This window comes from Channa argus, chromosome 11 (genome assembly GCF_033026475.1).
Source record: "Channa argus isolate prfri chromosome 11, Channa argus male v1.0, whole genome shotgun sequence".
Classification (NCBI taxonomy): domain Eukaryota; kingdom Metazoa; phylum Chordata; class Actinopteri; order Anabantiformes; family Channidae; genus Channa; species Channa argus.
The window spans coordinates 9,963,661-9,985,963 of NC_090207.1; the positions used below are offsets into that span (position 1 = coordinate 9,963,661).

Genomic DNA, 22,303 nt, shown 5'->3' on the forward strand with positions numbered 1-22,303 from the left:
TAAGCAATAGATGTTAAACGATACCGTATGTGTGCACACCACCTTTTGACTTCCCTTGTTCATTATAAATGCAGAACATATTCCCCTTACTCACTTGTGAAAGGAAATTCTTTGCAGTCACTCTATGCCTTTATGAACCGTTTTGCACTCTACAAGCATTTTGGTCGCTCTTCTGATAAGGTGAGACATACCTTTGAGCCGCTTTAGCTTTATAGGAGGTGTTTTACTCAGATAAGCCATACTGTATGTGACTTGGTGAAAGATAAATGGACTCCTTGCTTTTTCTTTTTGTGACTTCTCTCTCTCCTTGCAGTCTCTCTGGGTTTTCCATCTTCCTCTGCCTCGACTCAGTAACCTTTAACGTAGACCTGCGGGGGGGAGGTGGGCAGTGAGACAGGAAGAAAGAGGGAGAGGCAACATTAGAGTGACACCCCTAGTGACAACGCACTTTGTCTGGAAAGTCTATAAGGGTGCGTATGTAGGACATTAGCATTAACAGGATGAAGACTATGTGGGCAAGTATAGCGAGCAGTAAAGAACAAGACTTGTAGATTAGTACTTTAATCAGTGTACCAAGGAGGTTGTCAAATGCCTCTGTGAGCACAGCAGGCTATGGCTGAACAGAAAGGAACTAGGAGAATAACTTGGTGTTCCTGGATGTCTGGTCACAGTGTGATATTTGCCAACTTTGTAATGTAAAAGTGCAAAGCATAGCGCAGAGTCACACAGATGCACTCATGGCCTCTAACAAAAAAACTATATAAAATGTTTTTTCAATTACAAAGGTGTTCTTGAAAATAAAAGCATCTGCCAAATGCCTAAATGTAAAGAGGTTTGACAAAAAAACAAATTACATCAAAATAATTTGTAACTCACCTTAATGTTTGCTGAAGGGTTCATTGGCTTGACTGACAAGGTGGGTGTAAAGCAGTTGCAGCCAAACATCTGTCCACTCTTCTTGGACTCTACACTCCACACACATTTTCAAAACAAGTGCATTTGACAAACCTGTTTCAAACTTGTTTTCTGTTTGTACAGTATCCTGTCTATTGAATAGTACCACATGTTCCTTCTGCATTTGTTCAAATGTAATTTAGCTTGAGCTTTATAAAGAAACAGCTGAAAACTTTGACAGGAATATCTGGTGAATTTATTGCTTTAATGTTTTTATGATGTATTATTCCCTCCTACTCTCTCCTCTTCTCATCCTGTTTTGCCTCTGTGGTTGATGAACAGTTTGAAGAAGCAGAGTTGAAAAACCTTCAGAGAGGACAAACAGTTTCTCACATATTGTTACAGTGTGGTGATGACGGTGGTGAGGGTAGCTATCAATACCCCTATTGATGACTGCAGTGGAAACTGGTGGAAATGTTCTGCTTCCCTATTGATCCCTGATCCATTATGAGCTGTTAGTAGACGGCTGGGTGAATGCTAAAGAACGGTCCATCAATCATAAGTCAACGCCCACACTGCTTGGCAGGCACACACTTTTTGGTGTTTTGTCTGCTCTCCTGCTCCTCCTCCTCTCCTTCTGGAATCCTCCTTCTCTTACTCCTTTTCTCTGCTGTTCATCCAACACAAAACACACCCGACCCTCGGTACAGATGGAGTAGAAATTTAGGCTCCATTTTGACAGCACCTGTCAACACCCACAGGCTTTGAAAATCACTTGTAATATTTAAAATAATTTTCAAAAATTACTGTTAAGTGCAGCTTTCCCCGCTACAAACTGACCAATAAAAAAGCAAAACAAAACAGTCTTTTGGATTTCCTTTTACCATGTAGGTGATTCAGTACTGGAAAAGCTATTCAGCCTGTATGAAATGGAAACAAAGTTGGTAGTGTGAAGAGGAAACATGAGAAATCATAACTGTGATACTAATTTAAATTGTCTCTTTTCTCTTTCTCTCATCGTCCTCCTTTTCTACTTTATTGTCCAGGTCACTGATCGATCCGTGCGAGCTGTTGCAGAGCATTGTCCCGAGCTACAATTTGTTGGCTTCATGGGATGCCCTGTGACCTCTCAGGGAGTCATCCATCTTACCGCAGTAAGTATCGCACAGATTTCTGTTAAATCCTCAGTCATAAGAAATCCAGTTGTGTGTTTACTTAAAATAACACTGAAGATACCATGCATCCTGCAGTACGGTTGAAAGAAGGTTAATTTCTGTCAACAGTTCCACTTTTTTTTTTTTTTTTTTTTTTTTTTTTTTTGGAAAGTAATTTCTTGCATCAGTAAAAGTCAACAGAAGTTTTACCGTGACAATTTTTTTTTCTATAATCCTGTTACTGTAGGCCAACTCTCCATGTTGCTGCAGGCAATGTATTGTCTCCTGGGGGAAAACACAGGACCTCACGGTGTGTTTTATCTCAGCCTTAGTTTTGAAGTTATTTTGTGTTAACTTTTAAATCTCATGAAAGCCTAATGAGATGAATCCTAATAATACGCTGCTCTTCTGACTACACCCTGCTGTTTGGATATTACCATGCTAATGAGCAGGGCTCCGTGGTTTAAAATGCTTCGTGCCATATAAACATGGACACACATGCACTCACACGGCGATTGTTCGAATTGAATTTAACCAGGAAATACTGCACCTTGTTTCCCTTCTCATTTATTTCCTTTTCCCAACATAATCCATTTAAAATGTGTGTACATGTGAATGTGTAGTATGTCTGCACCCATGTGTACACGTGCTGTACAATCGATTTGTCTTTGATGTGCTTGGGTGTACACGTGGTTATGAACGTACCCTTGTGGGCTTGCGTGCGTCCATTCCTCCTCAAATGCAATTACAGTTGTGTTAATAGGACTGAGACACCCGATGCCATGGTGCATTATTAGATTAAACAGCAGATTAATTTGTGCTCATGATTTTGGCCTTCTATCATCTCTGCAGCCTCTACTGACCTTGGCCGTGGTGTTGTAGACAGACAGTAATGAAGCAAGCCAGTCATAACAGCATTAGCATACCTGGAGGTGGACGCATACACATCCGCCCACACGCAGTCTAGCACACCTCATTATTATTTATTACATTATTAACCAAGGTGAAGGTTTAGTAGTTCAGATGAGCAAGTTCGTAATTCTGATAATATATATGTTCTTTGTAAGATGCAAAGCATTTTCCGTATTTTCTTTGGAGTCCTTAGTTTTTATAAGACGGATATTAAGAGATACACACAACCACAGTGTTTATTCAACTCAACAATCACGCTATAACCTCAACTTGGCGGCTGTTGTGGAACATTTGATTGCATCGCATTATATTTATGTCAGTCTTCATTTACTGATGATGTTGGCTTAAACATTTTGATGCAAATCCAGGACCTCAAAGCCGCTGTGGGCTTGTAAATCGGCTGAGATGATAAATTCCTTAATGGCGTAATGTAAATAGGTATCTTTTTGAATAATTCTATTAAGATTTCAACAGTAAGTCGAAATCTTGGTCTCATTGTTTGAAAGTTCAGTTAGAGATGTGATCTGCTGCATCTGTGGTCACATCCAACCCTCATCTCTGCTGCATGGCTTTGTGTGTATTTTAGACATGGATAACATACAGTATTTTTGTGCTTTTTAGGCAACCTTGGTAACACTTTGCTGTTTTGCTGGCTTTAATGAAGGCTAGAAGTACTTTTCAGACTATCAGTAGATATTATGGTATGTGTTCATGTTTGTATGTTTGGATTTTCCAATATATTGGTCTAAAAAAACTAAATAAAAATACAAATTTAGAATCAAAAGTTTTGAATTCATAGTAATCTAAAATCACATGCAGTTGACAGTTGACATGCAGTTGACATGGTGGCTGTAGCTCAGTTGGTAAGACAGTTGACCATAGACCATAAGGTCAGTGGTTCGATTCCTGCTCCCGGCTACATGTTGAAGTGTCCTTGGGCAAGACACTGAACCCCAAGTTGCTCCCGGTGGATCAGGTGAGCACCTTGTATGGCAGCCATCGCCATTGGTGTGTGTGTGAATGGGTGAATAAGACATGGGACTATTTACCATTTATCTCTGTTATAGGTTGATTGCAATTTTTGAATGGTAATGAGACAGATATGTTTCAAGGATAACAGTTTGAGCACAGACTGTAAAGATTTTGAATCAAATGATTACTTTCCTCCTGGCATTTTAGCCATCATTCCACTGATTCACCTCTCTCCTGCCTATGTTTCTTGGCCTCGTCCTCTCTCTGTCCCCACCATAATATGTGACCGTAATTATCTCATTTAGCAGTTGATTCCTCGACTCATTCATTCCCACTTGGTCCCCATCCACCGTCGATTGAAAATCATATTCTCGCGTTAAGAATCGTTGCATTTATGATGACTCCGTGGACCTGCATGTGATTCCAGGGCTGCAGCCCTCGTCTCTTGTTCGATTATCACCCACTCTCCTTTTTACTTCTTCTCATCTTTGATTGGTCTCTCTCTCTCTCTCTGTCTCTCTCTGTCTCTCTCTCTCTCTCTCTCTCTCTCTCTCTGTCTCTCTCTATTTTCTCTGTCTGATAATCTTCCCACCCCCTCGCTTACTACTCCGCTATCATCAGAAAACAGGGGGAAAAAATCCATTACTTTTATTAACTTCTCTCATATGACAAACTCATTTCAGATTGATAGCCTTTTTACAGTATACTGACTTCTTACAAATTGGGGTATTAGGGAAATCAATTGAAATCATAATTTCTTAATCAAGTGAGCTAGTGGCAAAACTAGGCCGTCGATGACTTTGAGTTTGATGCAGATAGTTTGTATACTAACTGTAAAGCTGTGGCATTTATGCTCCTCCAGTGGCACTGCAGCACTGTTCCTTCTGTGATGTACTGGCACTCTTTAATAAATCACCATGTTGATAGTGATTAAATGGTTTAAGGTTTAAACTACAGTCAAGGTTTCTGCCAACTGAGAGAGTGAAGCACAAGAATCGAAACACTTTTCTCACACTTTTCGAATCAAACAGTATGTGTCCTCGAACACGGCTTCATGTGCCCTTTTGTGTTGCCAGGGACATACTGTCCATTTTCATTTATGGTTTGTTTTCAGCTTGTAGTTGGCTCCAAACTCTTGACATTATTAATAGTTTTATTGATGAGACTTGTCACCATCTAAAGCTGTGTAATAGATACAAAACATCTTTGGGTCGAGGCTTTGTGGGCGTTCCAGAGCTTTTGGTGATTTGCTGCTCTCCCTTAGCAGCTAATTTAAGAACTTTATATGTGTGTGTGTGTGTGTGAGAGAGAGACAGAGAGAGAGAAGACGGATCATTCCACTAATTCAGAGGGTTCACCCTTTAGTCAAGCCTGTGACAAGCTACAGAGATGGAAGCAAAGTAGATTATAGTGTTTGTTATGTGTGGTGTAGGTGTTTAGCGTTATTAAAACAGTCGGAAGACTTTACTGGACCAGCTCGAGTGTAACCCCTGCTCCTCAGGTGTGTGTGTGTGTGTGTGTGTGTGTGTGTGTGTGTGTGTGTGTGTTGGAAGCTTTGTGTGTATTTTAGACATGGATAACATACAGTATTTTTGTGCTTTTTAGGCAACCTTGGTAACACTTTGCTGTTTTGCTGGCTTTGAAAGTGCAGCACAAACTGAGACATTATCTTACGCTTTCAACAGTGTTATTACCTGTTTACTGTATCTCCAGCTTTTGATCATTGTCACCCCCTGGATTTATCTTTTCCCCCCTTTCTTTTAGTTTTGGGTTTCATTGTTTTGCCTTTCTTTCGCTCTACTCACAAGCACTCACACACACTGTCTCTCCATCTTCCTGTCATGCAGTGCTCCTTTCTTCTGGTAGTGATTAAATCCAAGTTCAGCTCTATCAGAGAGCCAGTGTTTGAGAGCAGCTCTGGGTGCCAGAGAGCCTGCATTCCCCCGGTCTTAGATGTCCCACTGATGGCTTCCCTTTGCTTGACATGCCTGCCCACAATGCCCCTCCTTATACATCAGCCTACCACTGCTCTGTGACAACGTGCGCCTCAAAATGCCTTTTTTGTGTGTGAATGTTCCCAGCCTTGGGTGAAGGAGAAGAGGCCAAAGGCGTAACAAATGGAGAGACTGTTGAAGAATATGTCAGAGATAAAAAGAGGTACACTTGATGACTGTAATAGCTATTCGTTGTCTCTCTGATGTGCAGAACTTGGATGTTTCTGGTCTTAATTTGGGCCCTTGTAGATTACTTCAGCTGTTCCACTCCAGTGGTTTTGTTGTTCTTCTCTAGAAAAAAAGCTAGGACCTCTGATAAATGCTCTCTAGGTTTGACAGAATTGGATCGTGGACCTCATTCTCTCTGTGTGTTTTATAAGCAAAAAAAAAAAACAATAGTCAGGATGCTATTTATTTTCATAACCAGAATCATATGTTGTGTTCATCCTGTTGGCTAAGTGGCTCAGTATGAACTTACAACATCTGAGTTTACATTTGGCTCACAACCAAACAACAGTAACAATTAAGTCATTTACTGTAGTTTTGAGGTTTTTCTTAACTTGTTTGCCAAATTACCATGAGCATGGGTTGGAAAAGTGGTAGAAGAGGGTTTCAAGTGGTAAAAAAGAAAGACGCTAAAAAATAGGGGTCCTCACCCACTGTCACCTTCACACTTCCCACTCCTGCAATCCCACCTCACGTAGCAAGGAGTGGTGTCTGGGTTTGCCGTAGTCTGCTGGCCCCTTATCTCCTCCCCCTGACTGGAGCACGGAAAATACATAATCACAGTGCCCTGTGTCAAACTGATAACCCCAGCACAAACCAGAGAAGTAATTGTGTGTGTGTGTGTGTGTGTGTGTGTGTGTGTGTGTGTGTGTGTGTGTGTGCCTATGTGTTCATGCCTTTGTGTACCTTTTTCCTTTTTTGATGTACAAATGTGTGTGTTTGTGACTGTGTGCCGGTATATGTATATAGTGTCTCAGGGGTGGTAGAGAGGATCAAGGCAAAATGAAGGAGCAGAGGGGATTTGGACGAAGAAAGGTAATGGGGTTGTGGGGGTCGGAAAAATGAGTTGAAATTGTAATAATTTTCTTCACTGCTGTATGGTGGAGATTGAGGGATTTATGAATATAATGAGCAGACAGGGGCCTAAGGATGATGTGTGTCCCTTGCAGGAGTAATTGAAGAATAATTCTTTGGCTCTAAGACTTTTAACCCAGAGACAGACAGAGATAGAGAGGTTTTTGACCTCTGGAGGGAGGGATATCATGTCTCTTTATTGGCTCAACTAGTGTCACTGTGCTATGATTGTCATTCTGTGCTGTCGCATCTGTTTGTGTGTGCATGCATACTTACGTGTATGTGTATGTGTGTGTCTATATGGTCATTTGGCTTAGTGCCCCGAAGAGAAACTAACGCTTTCTATCTCCTCAAGCCTTTCCTCGCCACTGAATTTGTTATCAACACCAACACATGCAGGATTAGTGAGGGGAAAAAAGGAGAGAGAGGGGGGGAAAAGGGGATAGAGGAGAGAAAATAAGTGATAGAAAGTAGATGGGCACAAAACAGATAAAGAGAGAAGTTAACCACACATATTTTACTGTACATACACAAGGATCAGCTCACTGGTCCATGACTGATGCAGACAGTGTATTTGTCATACCAGACCCATGGCTTTTACAGTTTTGCCTCAGTCCTTTCTCAAATATTCAGATCTCTCTGTCTGCACATGCTTCTATGTATTTATATGCATGTGTGTTTGTCTGGAGGAGGGATGCGTGTGATTTAGGCTTTCCGCAGAGGGATTGTATCTACAAAGCTTTTTTCTTGTCTGCCTGAGCTCTCTGGTATGGGGGGGGGCGTTGGATAAAACCAAGTATATGTATGAGTGCACACTTGTATTCACCTAGTGACAATACTGGCATTCGTCTCACCTTTTCGCCTCCGCTTCATCCTGTCTCACACAGTCTCCAACACATGCAGACAGGCGAGCAAAATGTGTCAGGGCCAAAGTGCCACCTCAGTAACACCCTGTGACTTTGACTTCTTGCTCAGGACTTCTAATGTTGCTTCAAAGTCACTGTTTAAACTTCTGCCTCCATTCCAAAGGTGCTGTTCAGTGGCAAGTGAAAGAATGGAAGACAAAGCGAAAAGGCTTCAGTTCAGAACTGATGAAGCCTTTCAGATGAGAGTTGAAACACCTTCAGGAACTACAAGTGAGTCCAGTTGCCTCTGAACAGCGCTCTTATTACCGTGTGACCGTGACCTGGGAACTGAGAATCTTCACAGATGGTCTTGTGCTTCCATTGTTTAGGACTTTTATATATATATATATATATATATATATATATATATATATATATATATATATATATATATATATATATATATATATATACTGTTATACTGTATGGGTTTGTTTTATTACTGATAATCAACACAGGACTTTATGACCATAATCTAAAGAGACTCACCGCAAGATGCAAACCTCTTGGTAAGCCTGAAAAGCAGAAAGGGCTAGTTAAGTTCATACAAGACGGTGTCTTGCTGAAGGACACTTTGACACGTGACCAGAGGAGCTGGGGATTGAACCGACGAGTGTGGGATTGATGGACGACCGCTCTATCTCCTGCACCACAGTCGCGAGCATCGTTTCAGTGAAATGCATCAAACCTTAGGGGCTGCATCTCTTTTTTCAATGGATGTAAAACTACTCAACCTGCTTAAATTAAGGCTCAGAATGTAAAAATGAAAAATGTGTCCAAGTACTTACACTCTGGACTGCATATGCATTTCCCACTCTATGACCCATATTTCATTGACTAAACTCATAACATACTAAATCTTGAACTGGTTATAAATTAAGTGCAGCAGTATAGCTGCTCATATTTTCCAAATCCAACAAGATCTCTAGTTGAGTGAAACAATGCTCGCTCTGTGTGTGCTCTTCAAATGTCATCTAGCTGCTTGTCAGCTCGGCCACTGAGGTTGATAGACAGCAGCAGCCACGAACTCATGTTGTATTGTGCTAGTGTCCAAACCATGACAACATATCCTCTATAAGGGGTCCACCGGGCTTCAACTTCCTGGTTGGCATCATGATGTTTGACGTTGTGTAAATAAATGTAGTAATAGCACAGGTAGTTATTGCTCTGAGTCTGGCAGAGCATGCACAGGTACTCAAACACACCCACCGTGCACCAGACTGTGACATACACTAATGTAATAAAATGTCAAATCAACCTCTCCAAATATTGAAGTCCAGCCTGTGCCTGCATGAAGGATAACGCACCTTTGAAACAGCTAGTTATTTTTCTTTCATTTAAAGTGCCAATTTGCTTTTGACCTCTGACTCAGGCTCTCGCTTTTCCCATTTGAAAGAAGATTTTAATTGAAGCAGGTGGGAGCCAAACTGCGGAGACCTTGTCTGGTCATGTGGACTAAATTATATAGATGTGTGGTGCTATACCCAGTTCTCAGATGAGAGCTGTTTGCTTACCCAGCTCTTGTCAAACATGAAGTGATTGCTTTTCTCTTATCTACACATATGGCATTATGGGTTACATATTTGATTTGATTTGATTTGGAGTTAGTCTATAAACATTCAGATCCAGTTATGGGCTTGATTAGAATCTTGCTCTGCTGTATGGCTCCTTTCAAACTAATGCTTCTTCCTTTAAATTATAGGTAACTTTACATAAACATCGAGGTTGTTGTTTAGAACATAATTATCGATGATAAAATGTACAATAAAAGTGAATAACCTATTTTGTGATTAATTACTTAACTAAACCACACGCTGTAGAATTAGAATCACTAACTAATGTACATGAAGACTTTACCAAATTGAAGGTATTAATACCACATCATAAAATTACTGCCTGTAAGCGTAATTGGAATATTTCTGTGATCAATGTGCACATTAATTTCTACATCCTGAATGTGTGTTTATGGGGCAGAGGCAACACTCTGGCCTCAGAGCAGCTGGATTTTGCAGGTTACACTGTTTTTGCAAACAGCATGAATAATTGTCTGGGTGTAGCTGCCAACTCAGGGGAGATGAGACAAAGTCTGCCTGGTTACAGTCCTCAGCAATCGAGGAGAAAAACCTGCCGAACCCCTAACCAAATCCCCCGCTCTCTATTCTGTGGCTCTATTTCTCTCTCGCTTTGACTTACTCTCTTTCTGAGGCTTTCATGCTCCTTACTCATTTCTTTTTGTTTATTGTTCTTCCTTTTCATGCCCATTTATCCTTGAATTGCAGAAATGCACAAACAGAATATAAGCTATGAGTGGGAATGATTAAATAAAATTGGAAGCATTAAAACCTTCACCTTTGAGTCTGATAATGATAATCTGCTAACTATGAGAAAACAAACACGGGCAATGTGTGGCCTGTCACATTGTGGAGGTGTCATTAATTACTGAGAGGTTATTTTTTGTGACTTTTCATTTTAGGGATTTAGAGGATATTTTATCTTTGGCAGATGTCTGCTAAACTGTGGAATTAATTTTTGTGCAGTGATTTTCACAGATGGATTAACAAAGTTATAGTCTCAGCTCTGACTCTGCCTCTTTCCTTTCATGCAGACATCTGCTAAATTTTCCAAATTTCTTCAACCTAGCTACACTCTCAGCCAATCAGAACTCCCACTGTTTGGCCTGGTTTCTCATTGGTTATCCACATCAATGAAACACTTTCTATTATTTGTAGTACAACATCTTTTTAGCAGGTATATGCAGTTTTGAAGATTTCGAGAACAAATACTACTTTTGATGTTCAAGCTCTTGACATTTCATTTGGCTTAATAACCATATAAAATAAACCAGTACCAATAAAAGGAGGATATTTGTGCTGTTGATGATTGTTTTTTTGTGTGTGTATGTTGCTATATTGGTGGTAGTGGTCACTTTATCTACGTCAGGGTTGGATTTTCTTTTTCATTTGCAGTCCCTTTCTTTTGCAAACAATTTCAACACACACACATGCACCTACACAAACACACACAGATCAGCCTCATACTGCATGAATAATTTAGCACTTCGATTCAACACTGGCCACAGGGGCACGCGTCAGTTCGTGTGTACGAATGGATTAACGCGTATTTTCATGTAGTACGTCTGCTTGTATTGATGCACATCTGTATGTACATACTGTATTTAAGTTTTTCTTTTTATTGAGTTCCATTGTTTAGCAGGTCAGCTATCCCTGACAATCACTGCTGACCTCTCTTTGCGCCAACAAGCTGTTTAATATTTATTTTTTTTTTCCATCAGTATATTTTAGCGAGTCTTCACACTATAGGTGAGGATATGTCACAAACAAAATGGGATTCATGTTTATTTCATGACAAAGCGGAGAGCTTTTTATCACGAGTTGTGGATCCAATTTTCTGTTGAGAAGTGACAGAAAAAGCTGGAGGCTACATGAGAATGGAAAGACAAATGGAGCAGTAAGACAGAGGTAAAGGTTTTCAAAGCCTTTTTTTATTACCTTCACTGCAGTGCAGCATCACACGCACTGCTGTGTTTGTTTGCTGTCGGCGTGTGCACCTCTGTTTTGATTGTCACATGGGGATAGAGAAGAGTGTTTACATGTGTGGCTACTTCACACAGGGAGCTCCTTATCAATTCTGACCCCATGTGTGTTCATGCTGGTATGTATATGTCATACCTATGGAGCTGACACTGGTGCTCAGTGATCTTAACACAAACTGTAAGCTTGTTTTCTCTTTAGCCTTGGCCATGACATTTACATCCTGGCCTCCCTGCTGACTGGCCGGAATATTATGCCTCTATTATCTTGCATCCCTGGTGTGTGTATGTACTGTATGTGTAAGTGCACCTGTGCCTTAAATAGTTCCGAGTAGAGAAATTATACCTGTATTGTTACTTGAAAAGCCTTTAGTAATTTCAGTGAGCTTGTTGAACAGTGTCAGTGTGGGTTTCAACGACTGTGTGAGTTTTGACTGGAGGATTACTCTAACCCCCCTTTTTATAGGGTATTTAGATCAGAAAGGGGAATCACTTAAAGTCGGAGAGATGAAAGGAAAAAGGAAAGTGAATGCTCATATTGGCTCATAACCCCTCACACCAGGCATGTAGGCACCAAATTGTAAACAGTAAACAGCATGCAATTTTGTAGCTTTTATCTGCCTTGTTAGGTTTTATTCTGCATTCATGCAATTTTTTTCAGTACATGTGACAGAATACAACTTTACTCAGCAGAGAGAGAGACAGAGATTTTCCTCATTCCTTTGGGATTCATCAGAACCATCCATGTAATTCAAAGCTTTTATACCACACATGCTTTCATCAAATATTTTTCTTCTGCAGCTTCCTTTTTTCGCACTGCTCATACTGTGGTAACTTATCAACTGGCCCCTCTGCGTATGGACAGGAAATTGTGTGACTGTTTACCTGTTGGTGTGAAAGAGATCAAATGTAAGATCTGGATTTTATTTTGTTGAAGGAGAACATTGTTATTATGTTATTGTGCTGCACCGCTGCCTATTTGTGTGAATTTGACATTATTAAATCTTTTACGTTTTGTGTGTGTTTTGCCTCTCGTAGCTATGTAACCTGACTGTCCTGGACCTGCGGCACATCTCAGAGCTCAACAACGAGACTGTGATGGAGGTGGTGAGAAAGTGTCGCAATCTCAGCTCCCTCAACCTCTGCCTCAATTGGAGCATCAATGACAGGTATGTCAGAGAAGTTTTTTCCGGAAAGGCAAGTGTTTTTTTTTTTTGGCAATGCATTTTCCATCTCATATCATAACAGATACTGACTTAGCAAAGACTCTTTGAACTTTGAGCGACATAAACCTTTTATGTTAGGATACAGAGAATACACATCCCAACAGTAGTATTAGAGTAATATAAGGGGGGAACAATAAAGTACATTTACTCAGGTACTGTATTAAAGATTGTTACACAGTAACTTTACTTTACTAGAGCATTTCCAATTTAGGATACTTTTGCGGTACTTTTTTCAGATGTAAATAATTCTTAATTCAAAATCTAATTAACACATGCACTCTGTATTTATTATTACTGTAATTAAAACAGAACAAACAAAAACCTCTCATGCATGCACACTGGCACAGCAAAAACTACACATAAGAATAAAAACACATTAAACACCTTTATTTTCTATTATTGTTGTCTTTCTGGTCGTGTTCCTTGGTGCCCCCTAATCCCCCAAATTGGGCGAACCCCTACAGTATATGACAGCAAGACTAAACCATCCCTTCTTTTATTTATTGTTTTGTGTTTTATTCATACATTTCTATTTAATCTATTGATTTACTGCTCAGGATGTGGCTCCTTTGCCGACTGCACTCCCACTCTGGCTTAGGAGTGTGAACCCAATATTGAACTTACTATGGTGCATAGCAACAAAAGGGGCAGGCAGTGTTTGTTTGTGTGTGTGTGTGTGTGTGTGTGTGTGTGAAACCATTTTTGCATTATTGAGTTTACAGCAGACATGTGGTGGGAAGGTTATGGTAATACCGTACCCACCTTCTTTCAATACAAAAAAAACATGGAGTTTGGTGAAATCCCCACAGGAACGCATAGTGTTATCAGCTTCTTCCCTTTATCACACTCCTACACACACACACACACACACGCTCTCGCTCTCGCTCCACACTCCACATTCCACAAACACTATGCATGTTGGTCTTTCTATAATTGTGAAGACACTCATTAACACAGTGGGTTCTCTAGCCCCTAACTTTACCCATCAAAACTAAATCTCAAACCTTGACCTTTTACCTAATTTCCACATTCATATAAAAGTGTCTTAACCCACAATTGGCTCTATAGATAAACAACACCCCAGAAAGTCCTTACAGTGATTTTATTAAACTAGGACTGGCACACACTCCCAAAGCCCTCAATTTTTTCAAAGCTGAATTGATTCCATAATGATGTTTACTGCACGGATGGTGTGTGTGTGTGTATGTGTGTGTGCGTGTGTGTGTTTCTCTGCGTGTCTGACTAAATTTGTCACCTGTGGGAATATTGGAATTTAAAATGATGTGTGTGGGAGAAAAAGCTAGGAAGCTGGGTTGTGTGGCAGCATAAAGTACAGAAGATGTATCACTGGCCTATGAATGAATCAAAGACAACAGGAAAGGGAAAGGCTAACATGGACAGCAGTTTAGGGGCCGTACACCCTTGTTGCTCTGCTGCACTGCTCCATCCCTCCACACCACAGCAGAACTAATGTCCGTCCATATAGTTTTTCTTGAATCCTGGCTTAGCAGACGTGTGTGTGTGTTTGTGGGTATTCTGTACGTGCTTGCTGTTGCTCAAGGACTGAGCAAATATAAGCTCCCACTTATAGCTGTTTTAAAGTTACTTTATTGCCACACAGCTTGGAGCCTAGATGAGGAGACAGTGTTTATTTACAGGTAGAAACTGGCCGGGTGGTCGTCACAGTATGAATAGGAAGTGTAATTTTGTACTGTATGTGAGTCAGCAGAATAAAAGGAGTCTAAAGAGGTACAGTAAGGCTGTATGGAATGATGACGGGGACATTATTAAACTAGACCACAGAAACATACTTTTCAGAAAATGTAAATACATTTTTTTGCCAACTAAATCAAACCGAACATTTGTGCTAAAATCAACCTATGAGTCACATTTGAGCTGTTTTATATGATTTATGGTAATTTTGATAAAAGTAGTCAACATAACTTTTTATAAATGTATTTGCAATGTAACAAGAAAAAACTGGACACTCAGAGCATTACTGTACCTTTTTCTCTCTCTAATTACTGTAACTGTGACTTATAGTCTTTTGAAAACCAAAACATTGGTTTAAAGTTTTTTTTTTAAATGAATCAAACCTTTTTGAATTTGAGTATTTATTTCTCAACAACTTTGTAAAGATGAACTTTGCACTTAGTGCACTCTAGTGTAGTTTGTTCCTTGAGTCAGCACACATCATTTGAGTACAGAATGGGAAGAAAGCTGATTTAAAAACAAAACACAGCAACATGTATCTAAAAAATCATAAGACATTTACTGTGTACCTTAATTTCTTGTGGGTAATGAGCTTAGGGAAGATAAAAACAAATCTAAAAAACACATTACACTTACAGACAATAATTTTCTTTATTTTACCTTGTACTCAAGGGAACAAATACCTCATTATTTATTACAAATAACTTTATGTCTACCCAAAATAAATACTGAAAATTATCCGTCTGCTCTTTTGTTGTTTTATTGCAGTAATATGACAATAATTAAGACCATTCAAAAAGAACCTCAGGAATTTGGAAACTCTGAATCGGCACACACACCCGCAAATGTCGTCACAGGACTCACGTGGGCTTTTTAAAACTGCGATTCTATCGTTCATGTTTTTCTCCTATGGACAGCTCGCAGATTTCCAAAGAGAAAGAAAGAGGCTGAAAAGGTTTATGTTGCTCAAAGTTCAAAGTGTCAAAAGTTATCAGGCTCATGCCTGTCAGAGAACGCACACACGGACACTCACACACACACACACACACACACACACACACACACACAGTTACATAGTACAATAATTGCTTGCTTGTTGTTGCAGTGAAAATCAGAATGACTCATCCTTCCCTCACGTTAGCTTTCTAAGGGTAAAGCTGGGTCAGCTTGTGTGTGTGTGTGTGTGTGTTGCAAATAGATGACAGAGTGAACAGGTAAACAGGCAGAGGAAATGACCCCTTATTTCCAGGATCAATTTGTACCCCGACAAGGGGCCATTGGAGGGATGGAGCTCTGTGGGAAGCAAAGCGCTTCTATTTTTCCTACTGTCTTTATCCCTTTCTCTCTCTTCTTGTCTCTCTGTCTATCTTAAAAATAATAAAAAAATAAACACTTCCTCAATCGACATCCTCCATCTTCCTCAGTAATGGTTGGCTTTTATAGCGGTGTAAGTAAACGACCAAATATGGACTTCCCATTGTCACAGTCTGTCGGGCAGATTGTGACAGTGGGACGCCTATTTTTTTGTCACTGCCATTTTTGGGGAGAGAGTGTAATGTGCTGAAGGTGGACATTGTTGGCCCTGTTATTTCTCTTAATGCTCTTCCAGTGATGATAGGACACCAACGTGGGATTGTGTTTGATCATGACCTGCTTCCCAGTTTCAAAGTGAAACAGCACAGCAAATAGCTGCACTCACTATTTGGATCCCAGTCTAGAGTAGTCAAAGTCAGAATGTTTCATCATTGGCTTTGCACTTTGTGTCTGTCTTTTTCTCATGGTGTATTTAGGATTATTTGTTCCCCCCAATGTATGATTTTATTGTGTCCATTAACATTTACTTGGAGGAGACTGACTTGATTTTATTGTATCATTTTCAATCTGAGTCATTAGTTTTTCTCATACTGTACTTAAAGAAGTGAAGCTATAAACATGGATTTTATGTAAAGTTCATACTTAGGGCAAAAACTTTGACCAAGTGTGCATGTGTTGCAGTAAACATTGCGGTAAAGCTTGATTCAAATAGCCAGCCCCTGTTCTGCTAACATTAACCCTGCTGCTGGACACTAGGCCTGTGTTGACATGCAGATTTATGAGATTCCATCTGTACTTGTGTGCGTGTGTGTTTGTGACCAAGTACTGGTCAGTTGGACTGCAGTCATCACTGGAAGAAAATACATTCAGTAATTGAATCGTTCCTTTATGGGGTTTATGTTGTTGAAAGTTGGGAATTTTCCCAAAAGCCCCTGGTGTGTCCCCCCTACTTTATCTCTTTTTTTCAAGTCTGTCTTTCTGACAGCTTCATTTGAACAGGGGAATCAATATTCATTCCTTTTCCTTTATTTGCTTTTTTCTTTAGGCCAAAATTCTCTGCATATCTCCATCACTTATAGGCATCACAAATCACAGCCTAAATTGGCTGTTCTACTTTTTTTTTTGGTCCCCTGACATAAAAATCGGACTAGATGAGGGATGACCAGGGGCCCTCTCTGACTTTCAGGAGCTTATAAAACAGGAAATAATTGGAGAAGCATTCTGCTACAAACACTTTCTCTAAAACTGTAAGGCGTGTGGATTTGGATGCATTTGCAGTGGAAACTAATTCCAAATAGCCTCTGTTGGAGCCAGCTGGCAGATCTCACAGTGCCTGGAGACGTGTTAAACCACCAAATCAAATGAGTATATATTTTACATCAGTGTGATCAATGACATGTCAAATGACAGCTGTTTGCTGTCCTTTGCTTGGTCACAGTGAAGGTGACCAGTGGCTGTGTTTGTAAATTCTGTGAGTTAAACTTATTTCAAGTGTTAACTTAGGAGTAAAAAAGTTTTTTGTTTAAAGTGAAGTCTTTGGAACACATACCAAGTGCTCCTGGTGCAGCAAAGTCAGTATGAGGGTCACTTGAGTACGAGTATGCCCAGAAAGGTGTCACCAATCAGGCGTAGGAATTTAAACTAGTCCCGTTGTTTATTGTTAAAACCGTATTTTTATATTGTGAAATTGTTTTTCCAATTATTTTGTGGTGGCAAATGTAATTGCTAGCTGCGTTAGGTTCAGAGATAACAGCTTTTTGAATAAATGAAGCGCTAAAATTATGTCAACAGAATCATAATGAGTTGTTTGGGGTGCAAGGCAGAAGCATAGGACTGTGACTCCAAACACCTGTCTGTGTTTAGCTTTAGCCACCAAACAGATTTAGGTTAGGTTTAGTTAAAGTTATAAGACTTTTTTTGTGTTAAGTTTTTCAAATGCTGGCAGTGCCTAAATATTAACAAAAAAGTTGAATAATGCTGTATTCACTACAAATGGATACTGTTCTTCTATTTTGCGTATTTTAAGAGGAAATAAAAAACATGTTTTGCAAAATAAACACAATTTGCTCATTATGTCAATTTAAAACAATCTGGTCACAATTATGATTTCTTCTAAACAGTTTCTATGAAACAGGGTTGTGCTTTGCAGAAGCCTTGATCATAAAAATTTTGTTAGTTTTATTTCTGCTGGAGAAATCTGGAATATCTCTAATATGAAATAAACCAATAGCCTCAAACCATTTGAATAGGGATGAAGTTATAGTAAATTAGTCTAACAATAAACAATAAGAAAACCAAACTGCAGCAGGGAGGAAAGTCTGCATCTAATGGGAAAAAAAAGTTTGTAGAAAACATGCAGTGTAATGAAAGAATAATTTATTACCACAATCACAGGGAAAAATGTTGCATGGAACAATTGCAAACAAAATCAATGCCTGTTTTTATTTTTCGGAGTTGCACAATAGAGAGAGTAGCATTCTAAGAAAAGACTGCCATGACAGTGCAATGTTGTTCAATTATTCAAAAACATGTAACAACGTGTGAATTCTGCCACAGGCAGTTGTTTCCTGTGGAACATCCTGTTGCTACCAGCAACCACTTCTGACAGAATTATATTTATAATATATGTATTTAGTCAAATTTATTTGCGATTTGTCTTTTAAGTCTGGCCCATCCATTGTTTTGCTGGCTTCTGCGTTCTCTCCTTCGGCATTTCTCCCATTGATCTTTATCAAAAAATGAAGCATGTTCAGTGGGTTCGAGGTGCTGGTCGGGGTGTGAAAGCTGTTAAGAATCCTCACAGCTTGAGGGAAGAAACTGTTGCAGAGTTTGGCAGTGGAGGTGCTGATGATCCAGTACCTCCCGCTGGATGGTAGGAGGGTAAAAAGGCTGTGGCCGGCGTGGGTGCGAACCTTCATGGTGCTGAGGGCCTTGCAGGTGCACTGTGCTTTGTGGTTAGGTTGTGTGGAGGGGAGAGAAGTACTGACGATCTTCTGCCATGTTCACTGTTCAGTGTGAGGGGGCTTATGTTCAGAGATTCCACAATTCCCATACCACAGAAATGTGGGTGGTTTTTACTGTTCGTGTTGTAAAAACCACTTTTTACTTTCTGTTTCTCTGAAGGATTTTCGTTTTTGTCCAAAAGAAAGGACAAAGAGCTTTCGTTCTTAACTTTGCGTGTCAGAAAAAAGTGAAGGATTTTGGAAGAAAAGCAGCCTGTGGTAATGAAAGAAATTTGTATTCATTCTCTGGTTCAAACCTATTCACATTTTTGGGCATCGGTCAGCTCTGATTATAAGCAAAATGACAAACTTGGGGGTTTTGTGGGTCACACATTCTCTGAGTGACCACACTAGCTGCTGAGTTCAGCCATAAAAGGTTAATTTTCGTTAAAGAAAGCAGGGGTCTGTGGGAAAGTGAGCAAATCTCCAAGATAAGAGGTCATTTCAAGTGTCTGTATCTTATGTATAAGCTCAGCTTCCTACCACACACTGGTTTTCTGCAAGCCAACTATTTTTAGGTTCCCCCATTTTCTTTTGGTTTCTTGCTTTCTAAATGCCAGGGAAAATGTCAGCAGAGCCCGGACCCGGGAAAGACAGACATTTGTCCTTGTCTTGTTTCTCAACCACATGTCTCTCCAGATTTGAGGAAAGGTGCTGAGGGGCCTTCCGCTGTCACTTTCTTTCTTTTTTTTTTTTTTTTTGCTCTTGTATTTTTACTCCTACAACACGGGGAGCTACAAATTGAGGAACACCACCACTAATATAAATTTCAAGCTACTTTTTTCTCCTTCCAGTGGAGAAGTCGTGGCCAGACCCTGCACTGTACCGGCATGGGTTGTAAATTAAAAAGCCAGGCCCTTTTTTTATTTACTCAGGCCTGCCTTGTTGGAGCAGATTGGCTGTCAGCGGAGATTAGAGTCCTGCTTAGCGGAGTGAAGACACAAGGAGGGCTAGTTTTGCCCTGTTGTCAGACATGATGGGAAGAAAAGGTGCAGGAAAAACCAACGAGGTGTAATGGAGGCATAGTGATTAGGTACGGCTGATGCACACGTATGCATGTAGCAGATTTTCTCCTCATTTCTCTCTCTCAGCTACGTCTTTCATCTCTTGCAGCTACTCCTTTGTTCTCTCCTTTTCACACTTCATCTCTCCTCCAGTTGTCTTCCTGTGTTTCTTCCTCTCTCTTGTAGTTTCTCTCTCTTCTCTCTTTCTGTCACACACACAAACACTGAGGTGATTATTTCTGGCAGGTTGGGTGTGAAAGTGTGCTATGATAAACATGCTGCCGTGGTTATTAATTTTGAGTAATGGCAGCGTCAAACTCCAGTGCCTTGATAAGTATTGGAGATGGAGGAACATTTGTGGCGCGGCACAGAGACTCAATGAAGGCAAGCAGCTGGAGCTTATAGGCTGCAACAGCGTGAGAGCTGCTGTTATATTCAGGCACAAAGCCAAGGCCAGCAGCATCCTGCACCTCTATGCATATGCTGTAAAAATTCAAATGGTTGACTGACAAAATTATGTAAGTGAAATACATCACTAATACTCTATTAATATTTGATGTTGTCCTACAGTACACAAGCGTTTTAGTCTAACTCCTCTAAATGACAAGCCTGGAGTCTTACTGCTGCTCTGGGGTCTTTAGTGTGATTGGAGTGCTCTCATTTCTGGAAGACATAAGATTTGATTTGTGATACACTGTCAGTGACAGCTGAGTGGCTGCTGGATTTAAAGATGTTTTACGTAATCTTTGACTTTTACAGCCTTCTTTTGTTGACTAAAGAACTGCAACAGCAAGGATCTTGCAGCTCACATTGGTGTGTAATGGATTGCAAAAAGTCTGATTTCCACATTAGACTGGAAAGGCAGCTGATAAAAGAAGCACCAATAAAAAGGTACATGTAGGTGGTGTTTTAGTGTCAACCACTGGGCTTTGTTTTGTTTTGCTAAATGACTAAGGTTTTTAATTTTCTGTCAGCCATGCTAATCTGGCAATGTAGCAACACTGTCAAACATCATTTTGGGGCCTGATAAGCTGCATTATATGAAGTACCATGCTTGAAATCCATATTACAGTATCGCCTTAAACTGTTTCACTGCAGCATTGGAATTACCTTGTGGACCATGCAGCTGTATTATCTCACAAAATGAGCCTGACACTGAAATTTAGTTAAGATCCATGTTAACCAATTCGTTGACCCACGACAGCAAAGTTATTGGTTCCCTTTTGGACCAAATACATTTTTCCTGTAATTTATTTTTCTTTCATCTCTAGGTTTACCCTGGTTTCCCACCCTGACCTTTTATTTCCTTACACTATTACCAGACCACAAGATAGGAGAAGAAGCCAACAGAAGATATGCGATGTACAGTAAAACCAATGCTTTTGACTTAGCACACTGATGTAAATACATGTAGATTTGGCATCTTCTAAACGAAAGTCTGAGCTTAGAGTGGTCTTTTTTTATTTGATTTTTTTCCTCTGATCTTATTTCATGTTATTGTTTTTAGAGCTGATCTCATTTTTATTTTTTTATCCAATCCCCTCGTTCTTGTGGGTTGATGTTTTTTCATATTAATTCCACATAGGAGGTTATATTTGCTGAGTGGATTGTTTTCCTGCATAGTTTGTGTGTGGGGTCATTTTACAGTATGATTGTGTGTATTTTATGCGAAGAAACTCAAATTACAAACATTTCACATGTTTTTCTGGGGATATGCTTTTGTCCTATTTTCAGATTTCCTTGGTTGTATCAACAGAATTATTTTTTAATAAGATGGTTATTCCAACTTTAATACAATAGATGTGATTCTTTCATATTTACTGGTTAATTTTTACAAGCAAAAAACAAGAGACCTACGCAGTTTATGGCACGTGTTCTTTCATTTGTCGAATGTTGGCCATGTAAAAGTAATTTTAGTCACTCAGAAGTAGTGGGCCAACTGAGCAATCGGGTAATGTAATAACACAAAAAAGTTCTCATGGCCAAGAACCAAAGCAGTGGACTGAGGTGACACTTCTTTTGTTGATGTGCGTTGGCATTCAGTTTCCGTTAAGCCTTCAAATTACTTGCAGAACTGTGATTTCTTTCTTTTCATGAGATGCCATACCTCTTCTCAATGTCCATTAATTGTCCTCCAAGAAAGTGTTCTGTTAAATTCTGTACAAAGTGGTGCAACTAAAAGGCAGTGGTCTCGAGTGTGACAAAGCCGTGGAGAGTGGGGTAGGTCTCTTTCACCAAGTAGAGTTGGTTTTCTGCCTCCTACTTTTGTAATCAGGATTTCTGTGCACAAGTTAAGGCTTTTGTTTGTGAATGTGTTAGGCTTACAGGTGGTTTGCAGCGGGGGATGTGGCTTATTACGGTTATCCAAACTGTGGGGTCAAAAAGTTGTGGGTATAATCTGAATGGTAAAGAGAACAGGGGCTCAGCTGCCCTTGTTTCACCATGCTGGAGACCTGGCATTTGGCCTCTGTTTGAGGACTAAAGCTGCCATTTTCTCTGTTTTCCTCTTTTCTGTGTGGCTTTTGAAAGACTGAATCTGATGAATAAAACAAAAGCCATATTCAGAATCATTCCTTTTCATGC

At 39.9% G+C, this 22,303-nt stretch overlaps 1 protein-coding gene across 1 annotated transcript in view; it reads left to right on the forward strand.

Moving 5' to 3' along the window:
- fbxl17 (F-box and leucine-rich repeat protein 17) overlaps positions 1-22,303 on the forward strand; it is a 196,258-nt gene that overhangs the window by 63,083 nt on the left and 110,872 nt on the right. The window contains exons 7-8 of the mRNA XM_067522586.1: positions 1,941-2,048; positions 12,500-12,630. Of these exons, the coding sequence (XP_067378687.1) occupies positions 1,941-2,048; positions 12,500-12,630 (239 nt within the window). The remainder of the gene's footprint in view (positions 1-1,940; positions 2,049-12,499; positions 12,631-22,303) is intronic.